The 24,700-nt window shown below is 37.4% G+C and overlaps 1 protein-coding gene across 1 annotated transcript in view; it reads right to left on the bottom strand.

The window, feature by feature from the left end:
* Window positions 1-221: 221 nt before the first annotated feature.
* Window positions 222-24,700, bottom strand: part of kndc1 (kinase non-catalytic C-lobe domain containing 1) — a 45,054-nt gene continuing 20,575 nt past the window's right edge. The window contains exons 15-31 of the mRNA XM_087802299.1: window positions 21,997-22,604; window positions 20,554-20,692; window positions 19,008-19,225; window positions 17,137-17,492; window positions 15,371-15,464; window positions 14,189-14,286; window positions 13,934-14,118; window positions 13,621-13,731; window positions 11,857-12,004; window positions 11,555-11,710; window positions 9,584-9,790; window positions 9,407-9,489; window positions 7,068-7,206; window positions 6,692-6,814; window positions 6,313-6,372; window positions 5,861-6,018; window positions 222-2,700 (exon numbers count right to left, since the gene is read on the bottom strand). Of these exons, the coding sequence (XP_087658425.1) occupies window positions 2,472-2,700; window positions 5,861-6,018; window positions 6,313-6,372; window positions 6,692-6,814; window positions 7,068-7,206; window positions 9,407-9,489; window positions 9,584-9,790; window positions 11,555-11,710; window positions 11,857-12,004; window positions 13,621-13,731; window positions 13,934-14,118; window positions 14,189-14,286; window positions 15,371-15,464; window positions 17,137-17,492; window positions 19,008-19,225; window positions 20,554-20,692; window positions 21,997-22,604 (3,112 nt within the window). The 3' untranslated portion in view covers window positions 222-2,471. The remainder of the gene's footprint in view (window positions 2,701-5,860; window positions 6,019-6,312; window positions 6,373-6,691; window positions 6,815-7,067; window positions 7,207-9,406; window positions 9,490-9,583; window positions 9,791-11,554; window positions 11,711-11,856; window positions 12,005-13,620; window positions 13,732-13,933; window positions 14,119-14,188; window positions 14,287-15,370; window positions 15,465-17,136; window positions 17,493-19,007; window positions 19,226-20,553; window positions 20,693-21,996; window positions 22,605-24,700) is intronic.

The raw sequence follows: 24,700 nt of genomic DNA, 5'->3' as shown, positions 1-24,700 counted from the left end.
CACACCTGATACGGTTCATCATGTTGACGTCGTGCAGCTATTTAACACGTCTAATATGTTAACCAGGACGAGCAGAAACCCTAACAACGTGAGCGTTGATGTTCACTATAAATCCTCACAGGAGCCCAGAACACTCGCCTCCCACTGACAGATGGACCCGGAGTGGAACCTGCCATTCAAGCGCAGATGTTGCACGAGAATAATTCTCTTTGGCAAGAGCAGAGGTTACATAATCTCATTTATTTGGCTAAATTAAGCTCAAATTAAGTCACTCTGCATCCCCGCGTCGAATGAAGAAAAAAAAAAAAAAACACACCGATGGCGGCGCTTCAATCTTTAACTAGCGTTTGGCAGGCTGCTGGTGGTTGTGTGTCTTAGATGAGACGTGGCACATGGTCATTAGCAAAATTGTTTATTTCTCCTCCGTTTTTTAGCGAAACGTCGTGCGCGTTTTAACTGAAGATTATTATGAAAACACCATGTTGGATATTCTAGTGCCAATTAAAACTCATTCAGAATAACTTTTTAATAGTCAAGCTTTGGCTTTTTCCACTCCATACATAAATATAGACACTTCAGTTTTCACATCATACAGAAAATAACAGCGTAATAAAAGATATTTGGACAAACTTCAGCTTACTCGGAGTGCTACTTTTTATTTTGGTAAAAACCAGTGATGGTCTGATGAAGCTTCATGAAGCAGAGTCATGTTGTTTAGAGGTCAGTAGGTGGCGCCATCAGTTTAAAAATGATGTTTCATTAGAACAGTTGTTCAAAACAAAGGAAAATAGAGTAAAGACCGCCATCTAGTGGACTCTGAAAATAATGACACTGCTTCATGAAGCTTCATCAGACCATCACTAATAAAAAGGAGTTTAAGATGATGATATTTGTTTGTGGAAACACTTGTATATGTGGACAATAGATCGTAGAAAACACCTCCAGACGTGGTTTCTTTCTGGCAAACAACTGTGTGAATCAATGGAACGGCAGCAGCTTTTTGTACATATAAGAGATTCTTAAACTTCACAATCATTTTGGAGAGTGTTTAGAGGACCAGCCCGTCACGCTCAGGAGGATCTTTGAAGCTTTTTCACATTCAAAATAAGCTTTTTTTTGGCAACATTTAGAACATCTGTCGTCAAACTACAGTGAAAATACATCGAAGATCATGGTTTTCACTGAGAAACAAACCAAAAAAAAGGTTATTTTCATCCGTTGAAAAAAAGGAGTTAGGATGTATATCAAGAGAGGGAAGGAAGAATGTGAGATCACATCAGAAACTTGAGAAGGTAATTGGCTGACAAAGATCCCAGTTTCCCAGGGGTATATTCAGAAGAGGTCAAAGAAGGGAATCTTAGTGTTCCATTAAAAAAGCTTCCATCCTCGTTGTGATGAAACTTCTGGTAAATAAAAGAAAAAAGGAATCGATCCCATTAAGAGACGTTGACTTTGAGGTGACAGTTCAACCAAAATACAATTTTCAACTCACACTCATGTCGACTAAGAGTTGGGATACTTTTCAGTGTAATCTGTGTACTTTGGGAGTTATGGGCAAACATGTATGTCAATTTGAGGGTCACGGAAAAAAACACACTAAAAACTAGTGATGGGTTGATGAAGCTTCATGAAGCAGTGTCATGTTATTCAGAGGTCAGTAGGTGGCGCCATCAGTAAAAAAAAAAAAAGTTTCATTAGAACAGTTGTTCAAACCAAAGGAAAATAGTGCAGAGACCGCCATCTAGTGGACTCTGAAAATAATGACACTGTTTCATGTTATGTAGAGCAGGGGTCTTGGACGTTTTTTATCTCGATGGACTGGTATAATTTCGCATTATATTCACTGACAGACCTTTAGTGAAACAAAAATACTATACGATTTATTTTTACGTTTTTTATCTAATTTTCACCAGTTTACAAGTTCTACTAAATATTAGTGATGGTCAGTAAAGCTTCATGAAACAGTGTCTTTATTTTCAGAGTCCACTAGATGGTGGTCTCTGCACTATTTTCCTTTTTTTTTAACTGTTCAAATGAAACATCACATTATTTTCAAACCGATGGCGCCACCTACTGACCTCTAAAAAACATGACACTGCTTCATGAAGCTTCACCAGCCCATCACTACTAAAAACATCCAATTTTTACTTTTTTAACTAGACTCGTTTAAAATGTTTAAAAAGAACAATTTCTCACGTCGAGGCTTCCATACAAGAGGGACATTACAGACGAGCATCATGGAGGTATTTGGAAGTTTTTAAAGTGTGTCTTTTGTGGACGAAGAAAAGTGAGTCCTGTGAGTAGAAAATGATTTGAGAAGCCCTGGTATGACCTTGACCTGAAGTCTCTGACAAGAGTGAAATAAAAGCTGGGACAGTAAAAGTAGACGGAAGAATGCAGAGTGGAACTGAAGCAGGTTTCATGGACCTTCCGCTGGTGTTTCGTTCTGGACTATTATCCACACGAGGGTCTCACTGGAAGGTGGCCTTCACCCTCCTGAGTGTGTCCTGGATCCTCTTGGTGTGTCGCTCCGTGCTCTGCTGGAAGTTCGCCTCGTTCCCGGCGGCCAGGAGGTGAACGTCGGCGTCGCCGAGGCTCGCGATGCGTTGCCGGAGATACGCCTGCAGCTTCCAGTCCGGCCTGTAGGGGTACGCCGTCTCCTGGAAGGCGTGGACCTGACTCACCACTTTGGCGATGCCCCTGAAAAAAAAACAACGAGGGGGGGAATCAATCAGCTCCGGGGGGAACAACTCGCCTACTTTCACCAGCCTCTTTTTTGTCGGCGACCTGAATTAGAAGGACCAGAAAGTCCGGCTGCACCTCGTCTTCCCTCGGCTAGCGCTCCTGACCCCAACATCTGGATACGTCCCATGGCTTCGCCGGCATCTGGACCGCAACCTCTTTTCCAATCAAACCCCTTCCCACAGGCGCCATCTGCCGCAACACTAACGCTCCGACCAACAACCCAAATTCAACAGCTGTGGCGCGACTATGCAAACGCCACTTGTTATGACCTCAGCATCTGCTCAGACATATTGGAGCGACGAAGAAGGACACGGGGAAAGCGAGCTGGCAAACTTTTTTATACACAAACTGGGAGCCGGTTTTATTTCTCCGGATACTGCGTTTGCTAATGAAGGGAAACGTTACAGCGTATTAATCCTCCTAATGGAATCCTCAGTACTGAGATTACACTACAGTGGTTTTCCCTGAGCTGTTGAGATTTGTCCTGCTTTATTCTCCTCTTTCCTTTTGTTTTTAGCAATACTTTTTAAAAAAGATGTTCCATTATCCTTGTAACTGGACTTTTACAGTATGAGGCAATTTTTTCTTCTAGTTATTGCAAGTCCAGTTCTTTTAGCTGGTTTGGTAGGACTCGAAACTAGTGATGGGCTGAAGAGGCTGATGATGTATCATGATACAGTGTCGTCACTTTTTCAAGGCCACTAGATGGCACTATAATTTTAAAAATAGATCCGTAGCCAGAGATTATGAAGAGTAGAGTGCCATCTTGTGGCCTTTCAAAATGACAACACTATATCATGATACCTCATCAACTGTTTCATGAGGCATCATGACTAACTTCACTGATTCTCTACTCAGCCCCATGTCGACTAAGGATTATTGTCCACTAGATGATCTCTGCACTTGTTTCCTTTGTTTTGAACCACTGTTCTGATGAAACGACATTTTTAAACTGATGGCGCCACCTACTGACCTCTAAACAACATGACAGTTTCATGAAGCTTTCGTCAGCCCATCACTACTGATGACGTATCATGATACAGTGTCGTCATATTTGGAAGGCCACTAGATGACTAGATGGCACTCTTATTTAGAAAATAGATCCGTAGCTCAGAGCCAAAGATTATAAAGCGGAGAGTGCCATCTAGTGGCCTTAAAAATGACGATACTGTATCGTGATACCTCATCGGGTCTTTCGTGAGGCCTCATGACTACTTGAAATAAATTCTGGTCGAAACCTGATATTAATGTAAAAAAATAAAATCACTTTCTAACTCAATAAGCACCACAAACTACATGTCTCTTGTGTCTCACCCCCTCTCTAGAACTCATCAATTCGGCTGCAGCAGATATTGCTCACATAAGATCTTGTTTATTTACTTAAATTCCTGTAAAATATAATTTTTGGACTGAAAGTCCTGTAGAACTTTTGACACGTGTGCAGGTGAACCTAGTCTGTGTTTGGCTGGTACAGAAGTACTGAGGGATACCGTAATGACTGCAATACATGGGCTAAGTACTGGTGGGGTCAAAACAAATTGCATGTTTTCTAAACTGTAACAGGAAGTATCGTATAGTAGTCTGACTTTCAATAAAGTTGGTCTCTGATGAATTGACATTCTATAATCTCTGTTCTTTGTCTCATCTTAAACACAGACACTTTTATAGTTTAACCGACATTAAAAAATGATCTGCCTTCAGGTTGAGCAAACCATCTAGTGGACCACATCAGAAGACCAAGTGGGCCACATTAGTTTAATTTTATGCTTCAAAATGATGTGTTTTACATTTTTTGGTTGAATAGCGAATTTTACGAAACCATAGGCCGCTCAAAAACTTTGGACGAAACCTGGTATAAAAGTTATGATTGAACCAAAGTTTAAACTTCACTGATTTTCCACTCACCCTCATGTTGAAGGGTTGGAATTATTTTCAGGGTAAACTGTGTCTTTTTGGAGTTAATGGTAATGATGGTCTAATGAAGCTTCATGAAGTAGTGTTGTTATTTTCAAAGTCCACTAGATGGCGGTCTCTGCACCATTTTCCTTTGTTTTGAACAACTGTTCTAATGAAACATCATTTTTCAACTGATGGCGCCACCTACTGACCTCTAAACAACATAACACTGTTTCATGAAACTTCATTAGACCATCACTAGTTGCAGGAATACAGACATGTTCAAATATAAAGACATATTTAAGTGTTTTCAGAACACTTTCTCATTTTTAGGCTTTAATCCACGATGGACATTAAAGACGAGTACCATGGAGGTATTCAGATGTTTTTTAGACTAAGGTAAGGTAAGGCAAAACTTTATTGATCCCTCAATAGTAGTGAGCCGTGTTTGCTAGTGATGGTCTGAAACATAAAGCCTTAGGAAGCAGAGTCATGTTGCTTAGAGGTCAGTAGGTGGCGCCATCAGTTTAAAAATGATGTTTCATTAGAACAGTTGTTCAAAACAAAGGAAAATAGTGCAGAGACGCCATCTAGTGGACTCTGAAAACAATGACACTGCTTCATGAAGCTTTATCAAACCATCACTAGCGTTTGCTACATTAGCATGCATGTCTTTCTGTAAAGAAAAAAAAACAGGGATAATTTTAAAAATAATTCCAACCCTTATTGACATGAGGTTAAGTAGAAAATAAGTGAAAATGAGTGAACTATCACTTTGACCATCACGATGCGTCAGTAATGACGAAATCCTCAGACACATGATTAATAACCTTACCTGACCTTCTTGAATTTGTTTATATGATTGAATGGCCTTTTCCTTACCATAACCTTCTGGTCATCTGCTGCAGCCCATTAGTAAGGGATCATAATAGTAGTGATGGTCTGATGAAGCTTCATGAAACAGTGTCAATATTTCCAGAGTCCACTAGATGGCGGTAAACTGTTCTAATGAAACATCATTTTAAAACTGATGGCGCCACCTACTGACCTCTAAACAACATGACACTGTTTCATGAAGCTTCATCAGCACATTCATAATTGGGGTTCAACCTAATCTAAGTGGTGACCAGACGTCAACCAAAGCAACAATTATAGTTCAATAAAGAGTAAGAAAAACGGTGAATCCCCACTTTAAAAAAAAGTGAACAATGATAGTTACTTGAGTTTGGTCCACTTGTACGCTCCACTGGTGAGAGCGAAGGCTCCGATCTCCAGCTGCTGGATGTGCATGGCCAGGATGTGTGCCGCCGGCAGGGTGGGCTTCCTCCTCCTGTGCTCGCCCCCCATCAGGCACAAGTCGTCGCTTTTCAGGAACACCTTGAAGAAAAAAACCCTCCTATCAATCCACACAGTCAACAGCAGCAGCATACTCCGGGAAACAACTCCTTATGGGGGGAGAGACTGGGGAACATGTTGTGTGTGACGGGGCAGGTGCTTCAAGGAAGGTAGCTTCTCCCAGGAAGAACCATCTGTGGACACCAGGGGGACCAGGGTGGGGGGGCGGGAATCGCTGGAAGCTGTTTTTTTCACTATTGATTTGTTCAGCCCCAGACTCACGATACGTGACCAGCCGAGGACTTCAAGTTTTTTTTTTTTTTCCCACACACACACCTGCACAGCCTGCAGCTCCTCCAGGATCTCCAGCACCTTGGAAGGCAGATGTTTCCAAGCCTGACGGGGGCGAGAGAAAAAGGAAAGTCTTCTTCAGCCGTAATTATATTCCCGGCCTCGGCGTAACACTTCAGTGAGTAAAAAAAAAAAATGGATCAACATATGGAAATGAGCAGCAATCCTCGCACCACTTTTTGACTGTGAAGTTTTTAATTATTCCTCCTCACTGTGCTCCGGCTTTGAACATGCGTACGCAGGAATGCAAATTCCTCATTTGTGAAACTAATTTTACACCATCGGAAAACTTCTGGGTGAGGGGAAAGAAAAAAAAGAAGCGTCTTGTTTCTGCTGCTGGAGGGGGAGGGATGTCTCGTCTTACTGGTAATTGCTTGACGATCACGTTCTCCAGGCCTCCCAGGACCTGCGTGGCCGTGGCGAAGTTCCTGGACTCGTAGCAGTTCTTCCCGACGCACAGGTACTTGCACAGCAGGGCCACCTGAGTCTGGAGATGATGGGGGAAAAAAAAAAACACCAAATGATGAGCACAAAAAAACGAGAGCGTGTAATTTGGGAGCAGACTTGCATAATGAATCTGATGCAAGTGTTTTTTTTTTTCTTCTACATTTGCATCTGAAGAAGGTTTGAACTTAATTCCAGGATGTATATGTACATCTGTGGGTGTTTAAGACATGATCCAAGAGAGTGGGTTGAGCATTTTTTCAAGGGTGAGAGAGTTGAAGGAGGTTTGAGTTCACCTTGACTGAGTCACAGATGACTAGTTCTCCAGAGATCCAGTTGGAGACTCTGTCGGCGTAAGTGAGAAGATGCTGGAGGTGATTCTCAGACGAAGGTTGACTGCCGCCCTCTGCTGGTGGAAGATGGAGAGACACGTTCCTGGGGAAAAAGAAGTCAGAATTAAAGATTATGTTCTTTATTTTAAACTAGTCCAATGTATGACAGAGATTTAAAGTTGTATACATAACATTTATTAATGGATAAATGTTGTTTATGATACATTTATTACAAAAATAAAGTTGTATATATTACATTCATTTCAAGATTTAAGTCATATACATTAAGTTTATTGCAAGATTAAAGTCATGTATATGACATTTATTGCAAGAATAAAGTTGTATACATCGCATTTATTAAAAGTTTAATGTTGTATAATACATGTATTACAAAAATAAAGTTGTATATATTACATTCATTACAAGATTTAAGTCATATACATTAAGTTTATCGCAAGATTAAAGTCATGTATATGACATTTATTGCAAGAATAAAGTTGTATACATCACATTTATAAACAGATTAATGATGTTTATGAATACATTTATTACAAAAATAAATTTGTATATATTACATTCATTACAAGATTTAAGTCATATACATAACATTTATTGCAAGCTAAAGTCATGTAAATTATATTTATTACACGATTAAAGTCGGATATAATACATGAATTATTTGATTTAAATTGCATCTGATGCATTTAATACAAGATTAAAGTCGTATATATAACATTTATTCATAAATCAAAGTCATGTATATAACTTTTATGATGAAATTAAAGATGCATATATATACATTCCGAGATTAAAGTCTAATTTATTACATTTATTACTAAAATAAAGAAATATTTAGTACAAGATGGTCATATAGATCAAATTTATAACAAGATTAAACTTGATCAGATTGCAAAAGTGCAGATGAGTTGGTGACATCATATACGCTTTATTTTAATGCTACTTCAATTTCTGAATTAAATGTAATATACACGACTTTAATCTTGTAATAAATGTAATATATACGACCTTAACCTTGTAGTTAATTTAATATATACAACTTAAATCTTGCAATAAATGTAATATATACGACTTTAATCTTGCAATAAATGTAATATATACGACTTTAATCTTACAATAAATGTAGTATATATGACTTTAATCTTGTAATAAATTTAATATATACAACTTTAATCTTGCAATAAATGTAATATCTACAACTTTAAGCTTGCAATAAATGTAATATATATGACTTTAATCTTGTAATAAAAACATATTTATGTGTTCCTAATACTCTTTTAACAGTTAACTTTTGTTTAAACAGCCCAATATATCACCTGCAACTGTGTCTGGCTCTCAAAGCTGTTTTCGATGAGTCGCCCATGAAGCAATTTGACGCATGAATACACCGAGACGAATTAAAACAGCGATACACAAAGGAACAATTAATATAGTTGGAGGCACCACATGAATTGGACAGCTGGTTGATTCCACAAATACCAATATAGGAAAGTAATTACTGTATTATGCCCGAGAGTAAATGTCATTTGCACCTTAGTTATAAGTGAAGTTTAAAAGGTTTTCGATTGGCCAGGATAGTCACAAGTTAAAAAATACTTTCCACATTCATAATCTCATTATTTGTCATTATGTTGCTCTTTATGTTGTATTGTTGAGCATCTGACTTTATAACCTCTACAAGGGATGTTACGTAGTAAACTAGGTATTAGCTTTAGTTAGCTTAGCAATTTAAAAAAAGACATACATATTTTAATGGTTGGTAATGGATTCATTGCAAAAAAAGAAGTTTTCAATAATTAAACTAATAACATGTTATATTGAACATATTGTTTATGGCTCCCCTAGAGTCAAAAAAGTGTAATTACAGTGTTACTTACAGATAACGGATCAAATTTTGTTTAAGAATCAAGATAAAAGTTGTTGTTGGGTCAGTTTATTGATATTTCCTTGATAAGAATAAGAATAAGAATAAGAATAAGAATAAGAATAAACATAAGAATAAGAATAAGAATAAGAATAAGAATAAGAATAAGAATAAGAATAAGAATAAGAATAAGAATACAAACACGAATAATAAGAATAAGAATAAGAAATCTAGCAGTGACAACAGTGGGAGACTCTAAATCAAACTAAAAGAAAATGATAGTGTGAAAATGTAATTTATAGAATCAAAATCCCTTCACTAGGAGGTTTAATACTTAACTTAAAATGGGCCCCGATCATGTTATAAACCCAAAAAACCAACATCTCCCTCAACAAAAATGTGAATACAATGTTTTACTCACTTGTTTGGACTGGTAGCTTTATCCCCCACTCCTTGAAGTCGCGAGTTGAGGAAATGAACCGGATGGCACTTTTGGAAAAGCTCCTGCATTTTTTTTCAAACGAGCTCAGGGTCAGTGATCAGAAGAGAAATGTCTCCCCCTGGCGTCCAGACGCGACACCTGCAGCCCCGTGAATACCTGCTGGAGCAGCGTGAGCTGCTGAGCTATGAGCTGAACACTGAAGTCCTTCTGACCCAGAGGGAGTCTGTCCTCACTGACCGGACACACGCTGGACAGGTCGTCCAGCAGGGAGTTGTAGCAGGGGACCGGCAGCGCCGCGGCGATGGAGAAGCCCTTGTCTTTGGGTATGGACGAGGTGGACTCCACCACCCTGGAGAACCTCCACTGGAGACAAGAAGATGAAACGAGATATAAAAACACTCTTTTAAAATGACTAATACATGGTTATTTTTGAGAATTAAGGTGACATTTTCAGGGCAGGTGGCATTTTCTTGAGTGTTTTTTTATGCCACATTATTAAATAAATGTAAAATAATAATAACAAACAGTATGTATTATAATCTCTATTTATATAGCGCCTTTCTAGACCAGGGTCACAAAACACTTTGACAGCCATTCACACATACTGATGGGAGTAGGCTGCACACCAAACAATTCCAAACAAACAACACCAAACAACAACACCAAATTTTAAACAATTTCCCGAAGGAGACCTCCTGAGGGATCAATAAAGTTTTACCTTACCTTACCTTACCCGCGCCAAGTCTAAGTAACGTTACAGTATATAATGTTTTCTTTTGTGTGCTCACGACTATTGATCTTGCCTAAAAGGATTTTATTCTATTTAAAAAAACACATGTATAAAGTCCACTCTACATGGAGAATGGGTTGAATATACATACAGAAGATTAAAAAAAAAATCAAAATAAATTATTTAAATTATTTATAAATTAAGTGACATGCAATTTGTATCAATACAGGCAGGAGAAAAATATATATAAATAAAAAAAATCTAAATTATTTATAAATTAAGTGACATAACACAACAAAATAATAATGCAATTTGTATCAATACATGATGGAGAAAAAAATAAAATACATCTAAATTATTTATAAATTAAATGACACGACACAAACAAATAATAATGCAATTTGTATCAGTACATGCAGGAGAAAAAAAAAAAAAATCTAAATTATTTATAATTTAAGTGACACAACACAACAAAATAATAATGCAATTTGTATCAATACATGCAGGAGAAAAATAAATAAATAAATACAAAATCTAAATTATTCATAAATTAAGTGACACAACACAACAAAATAATAATGCAATTTGTATCAATACATGCAGGAGAAAAATAAATAAATAAATACAAAATCAAAATTATTCATAATTTAAGTGACACACCCACAACAAAATAATAATGCAATTTGTATCAATACATGCAGGAGAAAAAATAAATAAATCTAAATTATTTATAATTTAAGTGACACAACACAACAAAATAATAATGCAATTTGTATCAATACATGCAGGAGAAAAATAAATAAATAAATACAAAATCTAAATTATTCATAAATTAAGTGACACAACACAACAAAATAATAATACAATTTGTATCAATACATGCAGGAGAAAAATAAATAAATAAATACAAAATCAAAATTATTCATAATTTAAGTGACACAACACAACAAAATAATAATACAATTTGTATCAATACATGCAGGAGAAAAAAATAAAAAAATAAAAAAATCGAAATTATTTATAAATTAAGTGACACAACAAAATAGTGCAATTTGTATCAATACACGCAGGAGGAAAAATAAAAAAATCTTAATTATTCGTAAATTAAGTGACACAATAAAATAGAATATTTAAACTTCTTCCTTCAAAATGATACTGTATAGACAAGAATGTACCTCTGGCGCCACCTAGCCTATTTATTTCCAGAGCCCTTCTCCAAATGAAACAAGCATTTTTTTAGCCACTAAAATATTTGTAATTAAACATTATTCTTCTCTGTTTTTATTGACAAGAGCATAACAGCGCCTCTCACAGGCCTGACAGGTGTACTGCAAACACCTTCAACCTACTACTGTGAAGGAAAGTAAAAAAAATCACCATGTTAGTTAAATACTAACCCTTTTTCCGAGCTCTTCCGGTGATGAATAGAGTTTTAAAGAATCGTCATCTTCCTCGTATCGGATCAGACCGTCTTGCTCTTTGCTTCTGTTCTCACTGGGAGAGCTTTGAAGAGCCGCGAGGACGACCTCGCCTCTGGAGTCGACGGGGATCACCTGGAGCAGGAGAAATCACAGATCTTTGGACGACAGTCTGACGTCTAGAGCAGCCCACCGACGGAGGATCCCGTCACAGGGTTGACTTGAATTGTGACGGACAAATTGCACGAGTGAGGAGCGTCGAGTGTGTAATCGAGTGATACCTCCGTGTTAAGGAAATCCTCCAGTTTATCGAAGACAGCAGAGTCGGCTGCGAAGTCCACTTGTTTACAGTCCGTTATCCACAGGTGCAGCAGGTCCAGACTTCGCTGAAGGATCCTGGAGCTGTCCCTGGACACATCTGCTCCATCTCTGGAATTTTAAACAAACATTTGAGATAAAACCTGTAGACATGATCACCTCAGCCGAGACCAGGACCAATACTTTTTTTAGGTTGAGACCAAAACTGTAAGTAAGTAAGTAAGTAATATTTATTTATATAGCGCTTTTCCAGACCAGGGTCACAAAGCGCTTTAACAATCAAAACAATACTCAAAAAAGTATATACTTTAAAGATCAAGATAATACTGAGAACAACACAGGATTGAGACCAAAACTGTGAAAGAGACCCCCCCCAAAAAAATACTTTGGACCAACCAATTTACCAATTCTAAAGATTCTTATTATTCTAGATCAAGATTAATGTTTGTTAATGTATTTTTTTAAACTAATTTAATTCAAGTAAATTTGAGTTTTTCTTTGGGTTTTTTTTCTCCTATTTTATTGAATGCACCACAGCTGTTCCAATGCTATTGAAGTGAAAATCACCACCAACTTAATATTTTGTTTGTCCCATTTAAGTACAGTATATAAAGTAAAATATTCCCAGTTAATAAACATAATTATTGAATCAGAATCAGAATTGAATAAGGATGTTTTATTACCAGTATTGTAAAAATAACACTGGAATTGGTTGTGGTGGCAGTACAGAATAAAATAATGAAATTATTCTAGATTAGATTAGATTAGGTAGACTTTATTAATCCCTCTGGAGATCTCTTCTGGAAATTGGATTTGCAGTTTACAACAGACAATAGAAGGTACAGAAGTTTCATAAAAGCAAGAACAAAGTGCAAATAAACAGAACCAAGAGCAAAGAGATAACATAGTGGCATATATCAAATGAAATAACACAAAGATCTTAAAAGGATATAAGTAATACGAATTAAATAAAAAGAGATAAACACAAGAAATTAAAATATCATAAACTAAACTACCATAAAATAAACAATAATTAACGAATTATTAATAAATAATAAAGTACAATACATTCAATTTAATTAAGCAATATTCATGAGCTGGACAGTAGACGATTAATTCGTAAACCGAATTAGTCGGGTTTCATTCGTCAGCATATAGTTTATTAGATTTACCGTCAATAGGTTTTTGACAGACGTTTAAAATATCATGAATGAATGTTATATTGTAAAGCAGCCGAAAAAAAAACTCTGTCACGGTCTATTATGGACGAATGCAGGAAATGCGCGACCAAGACAAGACTAGTCGAACAAGTCTATCAAGAGTATAAAACAAAGAAAAAGTGAACCAAAACTAAAGCATCGGAGCAGAAAAGAAACAGTGTTTTTATCAAAATGCCTTTAGACTGGAAACATGGTTTATCTGCTGATTAAGCTTTTAGGTGAGGGTGTTCTTTTTCAGTGGTTTTAACATTAAATTAAGCAAAATTAAAGTAATATTGAAACTAAATATTCTGTAATGAACCCATGAGACCTTTTATGTTTTCTTTAACTTTCCTCCAATTGACTTAATTGATTATAAAACCATGAATGAAGAAAAAGGCAAATAAAAAATTCATACTGACAAGTAGCCACGGAAAAAAACATGTCAGAGCTTATATAAAATTGTTATATTCCATTCAACGAGAACAACTTGAAGACGACTCTCTCAGGGGTTCGATATCCACCTACCTTACAGCGTTGCTAAACGTGTCCGTGATGAACTGCAGGAGTTGATCAGGGGAGCAGAAAAAACGAAACGTGTAAAGAAACTGTTGGATGAAGCCTTCGACTGCAGCGTTTCTGTGGAACATAAAAAGAAGACGGAGACTAGTTTCAACTAGTTTGATGAAGCTTCATGAAGCAGTGTCATTATTGTCAGAGTCCACTAGATGGCGGTCTCTGCACTATTTTCCTCTGCTCCAAATCAGAGTGAAAACCCTATTATAGGAAGAAGTTCAACTGAAATACAAGTTCAAAATTGATGCGTGATTCTCGTTCATACCTAGCGTAGAGATACGTCATGAGGCCGAGAGGTGTTCCTGCTTGCAAGGTACTTTTTCCTTTACTGGTTCCAAAGCTCAAGGCGGGAGACTCCTGTGAGCCCTGGTGGTCTACAGTGTCTGAAACAGTGGTACACAGTGAGGGCAGCTGAGGGACCTCCAGTCCACACTGGTCCACCCGTTGTATCTGAGAAATAACCAGCACATGAACATCACTTCCTTGTTGCGTGTGAAGATAGCTGTTTATTTTGCAGCACCTCCAGGTATCTCTTGACAGAATCCAGAAAGACCACTTTGGAGCGAAGCTCTTCGAGTTGAGACTTCAGTTTAGTGAGCATGACTTTGCTCTCGGAACCTTGAGGAGAAATAGATGTCATTATTATGATATTTTTCATTATTCTCTTGCTAAATACAAACATAGATCCCTGTAGTTTGTATCACGTAAGCTTGTCTTAAGCATGTACTGACTGTGTGTGTTTCAGATACAATGCAAGTCTTAAATTGACCTTGGACTCTATTGTATCATCAGCTTGTGTCTGTTTGAACAAAACTTTATTTAAATATTTACATGATCTTAAGCCCTGCCCACTGAAAACAGATTTTTTTTGGAGATTAAATCTTGTTTACCATAACCACGCCCACTCTGCTGTGATTGGTCAAACATCGAAATTGCCACAGTGCGTCATGAATCCCAGAAGTCTCCACCTCTGAGGGACTTATTGTATAAACAAAGCTGGGTGTGATTACAGCTGGCTGGAGGAGGAGTGAAGCCATTATTACGTCATAATGGACTCCACTCTCGTAACCTCTCGTTCGCTGAGATTTCAGACGCAGGAGAACTTTATAAAGTAATAACTTCTGAGTGACTCAGGAGAGTTAGGTATTCATATAAGATGCCCTTTTAATAAACTTAATATATCGTTATTCTGACAATATTGCAAGATATATCGTTGCTCCTGTATCATGATACATATACTGTAGTATTGCTAGATACTCGCCAAAACACACAACTAGTGATGGTCGGATGAAGCTTCATGAAGCAGTGTCATGTTGTTTAGAGGTCAGTAGGTGGCGCCATCGGTTTAAAAATGATGTGATGTTACAATGGGAAGGTTGGTGAAAATAGTGCAGAGACTGCCATCTAGTGGAAAATAAGGACACTGCTCCATGAAGCTTCATCAGACAATCAACACACACAACTAGTTTTGAGAAGAAAGTCTATAAAGGGCCTTCTTTGAAAAGTGGGACATTTCATGGTTAGTGTCAAATACATGAGGATTTCACAGTGGGCTCGATTTGGCCCCTCGGGCCTTAGTTGGAAATCTGTACTTGAGACACAATGATCAATAGTTTTGAATAACAAACTGACGTAGATTTAAACTTGAAGAATCCCAGTCGCGTCAGCATTTTCAGCAGTATTCTAAAAATGTCGGCCGCACCTTTATTTTTCCGCTCTTGTTGGATCAGCTTCTGGTAGAAATTTCTGGTTCTCTTAAGGTTCCTTGTTTCGATTATCAGCTGCTGCTGCAACTCCTGCCCAGAGGAATCCACAGAGAAGCGTCAAATAACAACAGCATGTGTGTTGGAAACACGCCTTTGGACATTCATTTAGGCCTGTTGATTTTTCACCGCTCTCGTCGCCATGGCAACTCAACGCTCTCCTAAATGATTCCTGTTGTAATGGTTCGCTCATAACGTCTCAGCTCCTGTTTAGGTCAAATGTCGATGACATGCTGCTACATTCAGTTTGGTGGGTAAGATACAACTTCAGTCTCAAACCGGAGCATGTTCTTAACATGACCTGTTCCTTCTTCACTAACATCATCGTAACATGATCCAGATATTTAGGTCGTCTTTAGACATCACTTTAGGACAGAGGTTCTCAACGGGTCTTGACCCAAATCATTATATAAATGTATATTAAAGGAAATGATTATCTTTACGATAGATTCTAACAAAGTTAGAGAGAAACAATTTTACATCTAACAAATAAAGAAAAGATGTAAATGTATATATTTTTCATCTGTTAGAACTTGAGAGATTAATAAGATCAGGGGTCTCAACCTCGATAGGCTAGGGGGCTACCAGAGGTCAATTTTTGTGAAGACTGGTCTTCATAATTTTATTCAGGTTTAGCTGTTTAATGTTTAGTGGTTTTCAATGTAAATATAGGCCATTTTTCAGGAGAATTGTATGTTTTCTTTTTTTCATGTAACAACTCTGTTCCGTCTTAACCTATAAAATCTTTGACAATGAATGGAAGGGCAGATATGACCAACAGGCCACAAGTTTGAGAACCCTGAATACATGGAAGACAGAATTAACTTTTCCAAATTAATTTTGCGTTTAATATGAGGAGAAATAAAATGAAGATAAACAGTCGACATGGTTAGGGTGAGGGTTAAGGTTATGGTTAGTTTTAGTGTTAGAGTTAGGGATAGGGTTAGAGTTACATTTAGGTTTAGGCTTAGGTTTAGCCTTAGGCTTAAGGTTTATGTTTAGGTTAAGGGTAAGAGTTAGCTGACGGTGAAGGTTATGGTTAGGGTGAGGGTTAGGATTAGGATTAGGCTCAGCGTTAGGGTTATGGTTAGGGTTTGGGTTTGGGTTTGGGTTAAGTTTAAGGTTAACCTTAACATTTAAGGTTAGAATGAAGGTGAGTGTTAGGCTTAGCCTTAGCCTCAGGTTTAGGTTTGGGTTTAGGCTTAGTTTTAGGTTTAGGCTTAGGCTTAGGTTTAGGCTTAGGCTTAGGCTTAGGTTTAGGTTTAGCCTTAGGCTTAGGCTTAGGTTTAGGGTTAGGGTTAGGTTTGGTTTGGTTTAGGTTGATGGTTAGAGTAAGAGTAAGAGTAAGAGTAAGAATAAGGGTTATATAAGGTTCAGGGTTAGGGTTAGGGTTAGGTTGAAGGTTAGAGTTAGGTTTAGGGTTAGGTTTAGGTTTAGGTTTAGGGATAGGTTTAGGTTTAGGTTTAGGTTTAGGTTTAGGGTTAGGTTTAGGGTTAGGTTTAGGTTTAGGTTTAGGGCTAGGTTTAGGGTTAGGTTAAGGGTTAGGTTAAGGGTTAGGTTTATTTTGAGGGTTAGAGTTAGATTGAGAGTTAGATTGAGGGTTAGATTGAGGTTTAGGGTTAGGTCGAGGGTTAGAGTTTAGTATCTATCAGTAACAAGTAAAGTAAAAGGAGTTTTGAAAGCATCATAGAGCAAACAGACGAACCTGTGTCTTCACATCCAGACCCGGCGCTCCAGAGTGTTGTCCCAGATTCACAGCATACTGGATCACCTCCTGGTTGAAGTACTCCTCCCCATAGAAAGCCAAAGCCCAGGCGGGACTGAAACTCAGCCCAGGTCCTTCCGCTCCGAATCCGGGTGACAGGAGTCTCTCTGACACCAGAAAGTCACTGTCCTCCATCTCTTCGGAACAATCGGGGCTCGTGTGAAAGTCCTGTGATCCACACAACCCTTCGTCTCTCCCCGACAGATACTCGGCTTCAGAGGGGCTTTCATCGCTGCCTCCCGTGGAGATTTCTCCAGCCTCCATGACCCCAGCGTTTGAGCCCTCACTCTCCGGCCCTTCAGATCAGCGAAACAAGGACAGCGGTGTGAGTGGGAAGAGAGGAGGAATCACACTGCATCACATGGAAAAAGAAAAAAACTGAGCCAAATGCGCGAAGAAAAAAAAAAACAGCAAGAGGCGTTTGTTTCATTGGCTTTGAATGCATCCTCTGTTTAACTGATGAGCTTAGAGGCAAACTAAAATCCTTTCGAGGATTCAAGTATCATGCAAGGGCTTGTTTGTAGTCAAAAACCTAATGGTGAGCTCACCTCAAAGAGAATGATGCGCAGTTAAGAGTTTTCAAAGGCAAATTACTTTCTTTTTTTTTTAATCTTGTGAGTTTCGTGGAACGTCATCAAGAGCAGCCAAAATTCTTGGAATGAGCTTGAAGCACAGCAAGAGAACCATTTGTGGACTTCTATGAGAAGTAAAATATATATTTTTTAGCTTTTAAATGAATATTACACATGGAAATATATAATATTGACCAATTGAATGTAAACGAAGTTTGTAAGTGTAATTTTTAAAAGAATGGATGGATGGATGGATGGATGGATGGATGGATGGATGGATGGATGGACTTCTATGAGAAGTAAAATATATTTTTTTAGATTTTAAATGAATATTACACATGGAAATATATAATATTGACAAATTGAATGTAAATGAAGTTTGTAAGTGTAATTTTTAAAAGAATGGATGGATGGATGGATGGATGGATGGATGGATGGATGGATGGATGGATGGATGGATGATGGGTGGATGATGGGTGGGTGGGTTGGTGTGTGTGTGTATGGATGGATGGATGGATGATGGGTGGGTGGGTTGGTGGCTGTGTGTATGGATGGATGGATGGATGGATGGATGTATCATTGGATGGATGGATGGATGGATGGATGGATGGATGGATGGATGAATGGATGGATGGATGGATGGATGGATGGATGGATGGATGGATGGATGGATGGATGGATGGATGGATGGATGGATGGATGGATGGATGGATGGATAGATGGATGGATGGATGGATGGATGGATGGATGGATGGATGGATGGATGGATGGATGGATGGATGGATGGATGGATGGCTGGGTGGATGGATGTATCATTGGATGGATGGATGGATGAATGGATGGATGGATGGATGGATGGATGGATGGATGGATGGATGGATGGATGGATGGATGGATGGATGGATGGATGGATGGATGTCAACAATTATTCCCATAATTCCAATAACATTAAAATGCTTAATTGAACTAAATCAAATATACAGAAAATAACTTTTTTCGTGTTAGAACATAGTGCAGCAACTCTAGTTAAAACATGGCAATTTACTTAGATTTTATTGAGATACAGTTACATAATGAATAACTATGAAGTTTCAAATGTTAACTGGAGAAATAATCTTCAGAATCAATGGAATCCAAACATAAACTTCAGGGAACAGATTTTCTTTCCTGCCAGCAACATTTTACAACAAAGAGAAAGAAAAGAAATAGCCAAAAAAAAAAGAAGATTTATTTTCTTACCTCGACAGAAACCTTGTAATCTTAGTTCCAGATGAAGCACATCCTCCGTCTCGGGAAGCGACATCCGCTCTTCTCGTTCTTCCGAGGGTCCGACAGTTTGAACGTTTCCATTCAGGTCCAGACAAGCGCGTGAACCGTCATCTCGGTCGCCTTCGGCGGCGTCCGAGGGTCCGTCGATTTCTGCGCTTCCCTCGGATGGAAGTGGCTCTTTAGAGCCCCTGAAGAGACGTGCTGGGTTCAGAGCTCGCCACGATTAGCACCAACAGCATTTCTCAACGAGAATCCCGGATTTCAATGGAAGGAAACCAAAATGAATTAAAAGATGATAAGGGATTGGAGGGAACAATAGGAAAAAGAAGGTCCAGCTGCCTGTAATGACCCGATGAAGTCGCGGTCGCCTCTCCACGGTGGTCTCGGCACTCACTTTAGCAGAACTAGATGATTAGAGCTTCGCAGCTGAGCCCCAGTGAACGAGCGCTCTCCTCCAGATAAAGACCTCCCGTCTCTTTTCAGCGAGGATGTGATGTCTCCTTCAGAGGGTTGATTAAAGGACCTCTCCACATGGTGCTCAGAGAACAAGATCATGGCAACGGTTGGACGGAGACGTGTCCGGTCGGACTGACGGACAGGCTTGAAGAGAGTCTTTGCTTTTTAATAATCTATTCTTTCAGCCCATGAATCAGGAGTGGATGGAGTAATGGCTGCTTGTGGTCACACACATGTGACACTGGACGTTGATAAACAATCAGGGCACGTGTATACAGGATATACATATATTATGGTCCGCATTGTATTGAGGTACACGTTGCCATAGTACCCCTGCCCCCATGAATGTATGAAGAAATCACAGAATTTATAATGTATATTTACGTAGATTAAAATAAGATAATACATTGATAAATGATGTTTTAAAAACACCAAAAAAATGCTTTCGCTACATCAGATCCACACAGGCCAGTGCGTTTAGTTCGATTACGTATTAAAACCCAATTAACTAACAAAGTAAGTTAATGAAACAAATTGACAACAAGCTGAAATGTCTATAATTAAACATAATATTAACATTTTAGTGATGTTTCCAAATCGGTAAAAAAGGTTCTTTTGATAACATAATCAAATAATATTTTTAAGAAAATAATGTTCTTGTATTTTGATGGTTGATCAATTCTGTGGGTTTGTAAAGGGCAGTTATGGTAGTCCACTCTGAGTCTGGTTAAACTGAGGTTTCTATCTCAAAGGGAAGCGTTTTTTTGTTTTAGTCAAAGCCTTCAGCCATAGAACATCTTCTATCACAATAATAACGATCAATTTCATGAATTCATTTTCAACCAATGACTCCCTAAATGGAGCCTGTAGAGTGAGTATACCTTGTAGAGTGAGTATACCTTGTAGAGTGAGTATACCTTGTAGAGTGAGTATACCTTGTAGAGTGAGTATACCTTGTAGAGTGAGTATACCTTGTAGAGTGAGTATACCTTGTAGAGTGAGTATACCTTGTAGAGTGAGTATACCCTGCAAAGTAGTATAGCAGGAAAACACTACTTACATTTGAGCCTGGCTGTAGTTGACCAGACAGTGCAAGACTCCCAGTAAATCTTCTTCCCAGTACAAATGGCTGAATCTTTCTTTAATAACGCTGGCGAAGGCTCGATACTGAAGGTCCTTCAGGGAAAAGATGTATTCGCCTTTGAAACAAACAAAAAAACAAAAACACCTCAATGTTAAACTGATGAGGTTTCATGATACAGTACATTTCTAGGTAGGTGGCGCTCTCGGTTTTTAATGCCTTTAATTTAATGACTAGTAAATAAACCTCAGATTTATGTCCATCTTATGTAAAAAAAAAAAATATACTGTATATTTAGTGTTCATCCAAATTTATGACAAAAGGAAAAGCTATTATTATTATCTTCGTTTCTAGAAATTGTGATACAAATTGTATATATACTGTAAATATACAGTAAACATTTTGAAAGGCCACTAGGTGGCGCTCTCAATTTGGAAATTATTCCAGGTTTTATTGCATTACTAGATCAGAACCAATGATTTTAAAGCAGCAGTGCCATCTAGTGGGCTTTCAAAGTACTGTATCGCAGTAATGGTCTGATGAAGCTTCAGTGTCATTATTTTCAGAGTCCACTAGATGGCGATCTCTGGACTATTTTCCTTTGTTTCGAACAACTGTTCTAATGAAACATCATTTTTAAACTGATGGCGCCACCTACTGACCTCTAAACAACATGACACTGTTTCATCAACACATCACTATTAAAGGGGTGGATGGATGGATCACGATACACATCCTTCCTTCCTTCCTTCCTTCCTTCCTTCCTTCCTTCCTTCCTTCCTTCCTTCCTTCCTTCCTTCCTTCCTTCCTTCCTTCCTTCCTTCCTTCCTTCCTTCCTTCCTTCCTTCCTTCCTTCCTTCCTTCCTTCCTTCCTTCCTTCCTTCCTTCCTTCCTTCCTTCCTTCCTTCCTTCCTTCCTTCCTTCCATCCATCCATCCATCCATCCATCCATCCATCCATCCATCCATCCCTCCCTCCCTCCCTCCCTCCCTCCCTCCCTCCCTCCCTCCCTCCCTCCCATCCATCCATCCATCCATCCATCCATCCATCCATCCATCCATCCATCCATCCATCCATCCATCCATCCATCCATCCTCCCTCCCTCCCTCCCTCCCTCCCTCCCTCCCATCCATCCATCCATCCATCCATCCATCCATCCATCCATCCATCCATCCATCCATCCATCCATCCATCCATCCATCCATCCATCCATCCATCCATCCATCCATCCATCCATCCATCCATCCTCCCTCCCTCCCTCCCTCCCTCCCTCCCTCCCTCCCTCCCTTCCTTCCTTCCTTCCTTCCTTCCTTCCTTCCATCCATCCATCCATCCATCCATCCATCCATCTCTAAACCTGCTTCATATATACGTAAGTAACTCGGGTCAGAATTGATTTTCTATTGAATTCAAAAACACTCACCCATGGGGGAGTCCTGGGGTTCATTATCCAGGTTTTCGTTGAGTGAAAACTCCCCCTTGAGCAGATCGATCACCTCCTGCAGGGCGGGGAGAACCTCAGGGGATCCCGGTACAATCCCATCCCTCGAACTGTAGACGTCGTAGTCTCCGGGTTCATCATCAAAAAAGCCGCAGGAGTCTTTAAAAGGAGACGACGTCCGGCTGTATTCCCAGGGATCGTCGTTCATCATCAGTTCACTCTGACGCTCCATGAGAGAACCTTCGGTGAGTCCCAGCAAAGCCTGCTCGGCCTGCCAGAGATCCATCTCCAGACCCGGGAGGGGTTCAGGAGTCTGGACCTGGACGGGCACCAGAGAAAGACAGCCTGTTGTGGGGTGTTGACAGAAGAGGTAATTGTTGAAGACGCCGCCGTCGCCGAGGCTGGAGGACGACGGGGCGACTGAAGGAAGATCCAGAGGAACATCAGAGACGGACGAGGACTTGTCGTCCGCAGGGGTATCAGGATAATTCACGAGGGTCGGATGATCAGGTTCTTTAGTGAGGACGTCGGCTTCGGTGCTCGTTGTGAAATGATGGCTCGTGTCTTCTATTGAGAATCCATCCACGACCCTGTGAAGATCACGGTCTTCAGTCACTCAGCAATGATCGAGTTTAAAAAAACAGAATTTGAAAAAGTGATTGAATAATTGAAATTTTTATATTTTTAACAGAAATGAATCAACTTCTAATTAATTAATACACTTAAATACATTATATCCTTGAAATGTAATTGTAATACTTTTCATTTTATTGATTAATTATTTTATTTTATTCCACCTTAATAGGCTTTTTTTTTTTTCTTATGTTATTTTATTAAAAATGTTTTCCTTATTATTTTAATGTTTATTCTTAAGCTGTCATTTACTGAGTTTACTCAGCTGCGTTTACAATTCTGTCAAAAATTGTATTTGTTTTTGAACAAAGATCAGTTTCTGTTACATTTTTTTTAAATGTTTCTGGTTTAAAAAAAGAACATCTTTTTGTGATAACAACTTAGAAGATAAAACAAAGCATATAAATATATTTTAAAAGTGGAAAATTGTTTGATTATAATTGAAAAAAGGTTGGATTTTATTGGAAAATTGCTTGATTATAGTTGAAAATGATTGATTAAAGTTGATAATTGGTTAATTATAATTCAAAATTGTTTGATGTTTGTCTAAAGTTGAAAATTGTTTGATTATAATTGAATATTGATTGATTATAGTTAAAAAGGTTTGATTATAGTTGAAAATGATTGATTAAAGTTGATAATTGGTTAATTATAATTCAAAATTGTTCTATTACAGTTGGAATTTTTTGGGATTATAGCTGAAAATTGTTTGATGTTTGTCTAAAGTTGAAAATTGATTGATTATAGTTGAAAATTGATTGATTATAGTTGAAAATTGTTTGATTATAATTGAAAATTGTTTTATTATAGTTAAAAAATGGTTTGATTATAGTTGAAAATTGCTTGATTATAGTTGAAAATTGTTAAATTATAGTTAGAAAGGTTGGATTATAGTGAAAATTGTTTGATTATATTTGAAAATTGTTTGATTATATTTGAAAATTGTTTGATTAAAGTTGATAATTGGTTAATTATAATTCAAAATTGTTCTATTACAGTTGGAATTTTTGGGGATTATAGCTGAAAATTGTTTGCTGTTTGCCTAAAGTTGAAAATTGTTTGATTATAATTGAATATTGATTGATTATAGTTGAAAATTGTTTGATTATAATTGAAAATGTATTGATTATAGTTGAAAATTGTTTGATTATAATTGAAAATGTATTGATTATAGTTGAAAAGGTTTGATTATAGTTGAAAATGTTTGATTAAAGTTGAAAATTGTTTGATGTTTGTCTAAAGTTGAAAATTGATTGATTATAATTGAAAATTGTTTTATTATAGTTAAAAATGGTTTGATTATAGTTGAAAATTGTTTTATTATAGCTGAAAATTGTTTGTTTATAATTGAAAATTGTTTGATTATAATTGAAAATTGCTAGATTATAGTTGAAAATAGTTTGATTATAGTTGGAAATTGTTTGATTATATTTGAAAATTGTTTGATTTAAGTTGAAAATTGTTTGATTATAATTGAAAATTATTTTATTATAGTTAAAAAATGGTTTGATTATAGTTGAAAATTGTTTTATTATAGCTGAAAATTGTTCGTTTATAATTGAAAATTGTTTGATTATAATTGAAAATTGCTAGATTATAGTTGAAAATTGTTTGATTATAGTTGGAAATTGTTTGATTATATTTGAAAATTGTTTGATTTAAGTTGAAAATTGTTTGATTATAATTGAAAATTATTTTATTATAGTTAAAAAATGGTTTGATTATAGTTAGAATTGTTTTATTATAGTTGAAAATTGTTTGTTTATAATTGAAAATTGTTTGTTTATAATTGAAAATTGTTTGATTATAATTGAAAATTGTTAGATTATAGTTGAAAATTGTTTGATTATAATTGAAAATTGTTTTATTATAGTTAAAAAATGGTTTGATTATAGTTGAAAATTGTTTTATTATAGCTGAAAATTGTTTGTTTATAATTGAAAATTGTTTGATTATAATTGAAATTTGTTTGATTATAATTGAAAATTGCTAGATTATAGTTGAAAATTGTTTGATTATGGTTGAAAATTGTTAAATTATAGTTGCAAAGGTT

This window comes from Callionymus lyra, chromosome 11, assembly GCF_982586985.1.
Source record: "Callionymus lyra chromosome 11, fCalLyr1.hap1.1, whole genome shotgun sequence".
Classification (NCBI taxonomy): domain Eukaryota; kingdom Metazoa; phylum Chordata; class Actinopteri; order Syngnathiformes; family Callionymidae; genus Callionymus; species Callionymus lyra.
This window is presented reverse-complemented; position numbering and strand designations above follow the sequence as displayed.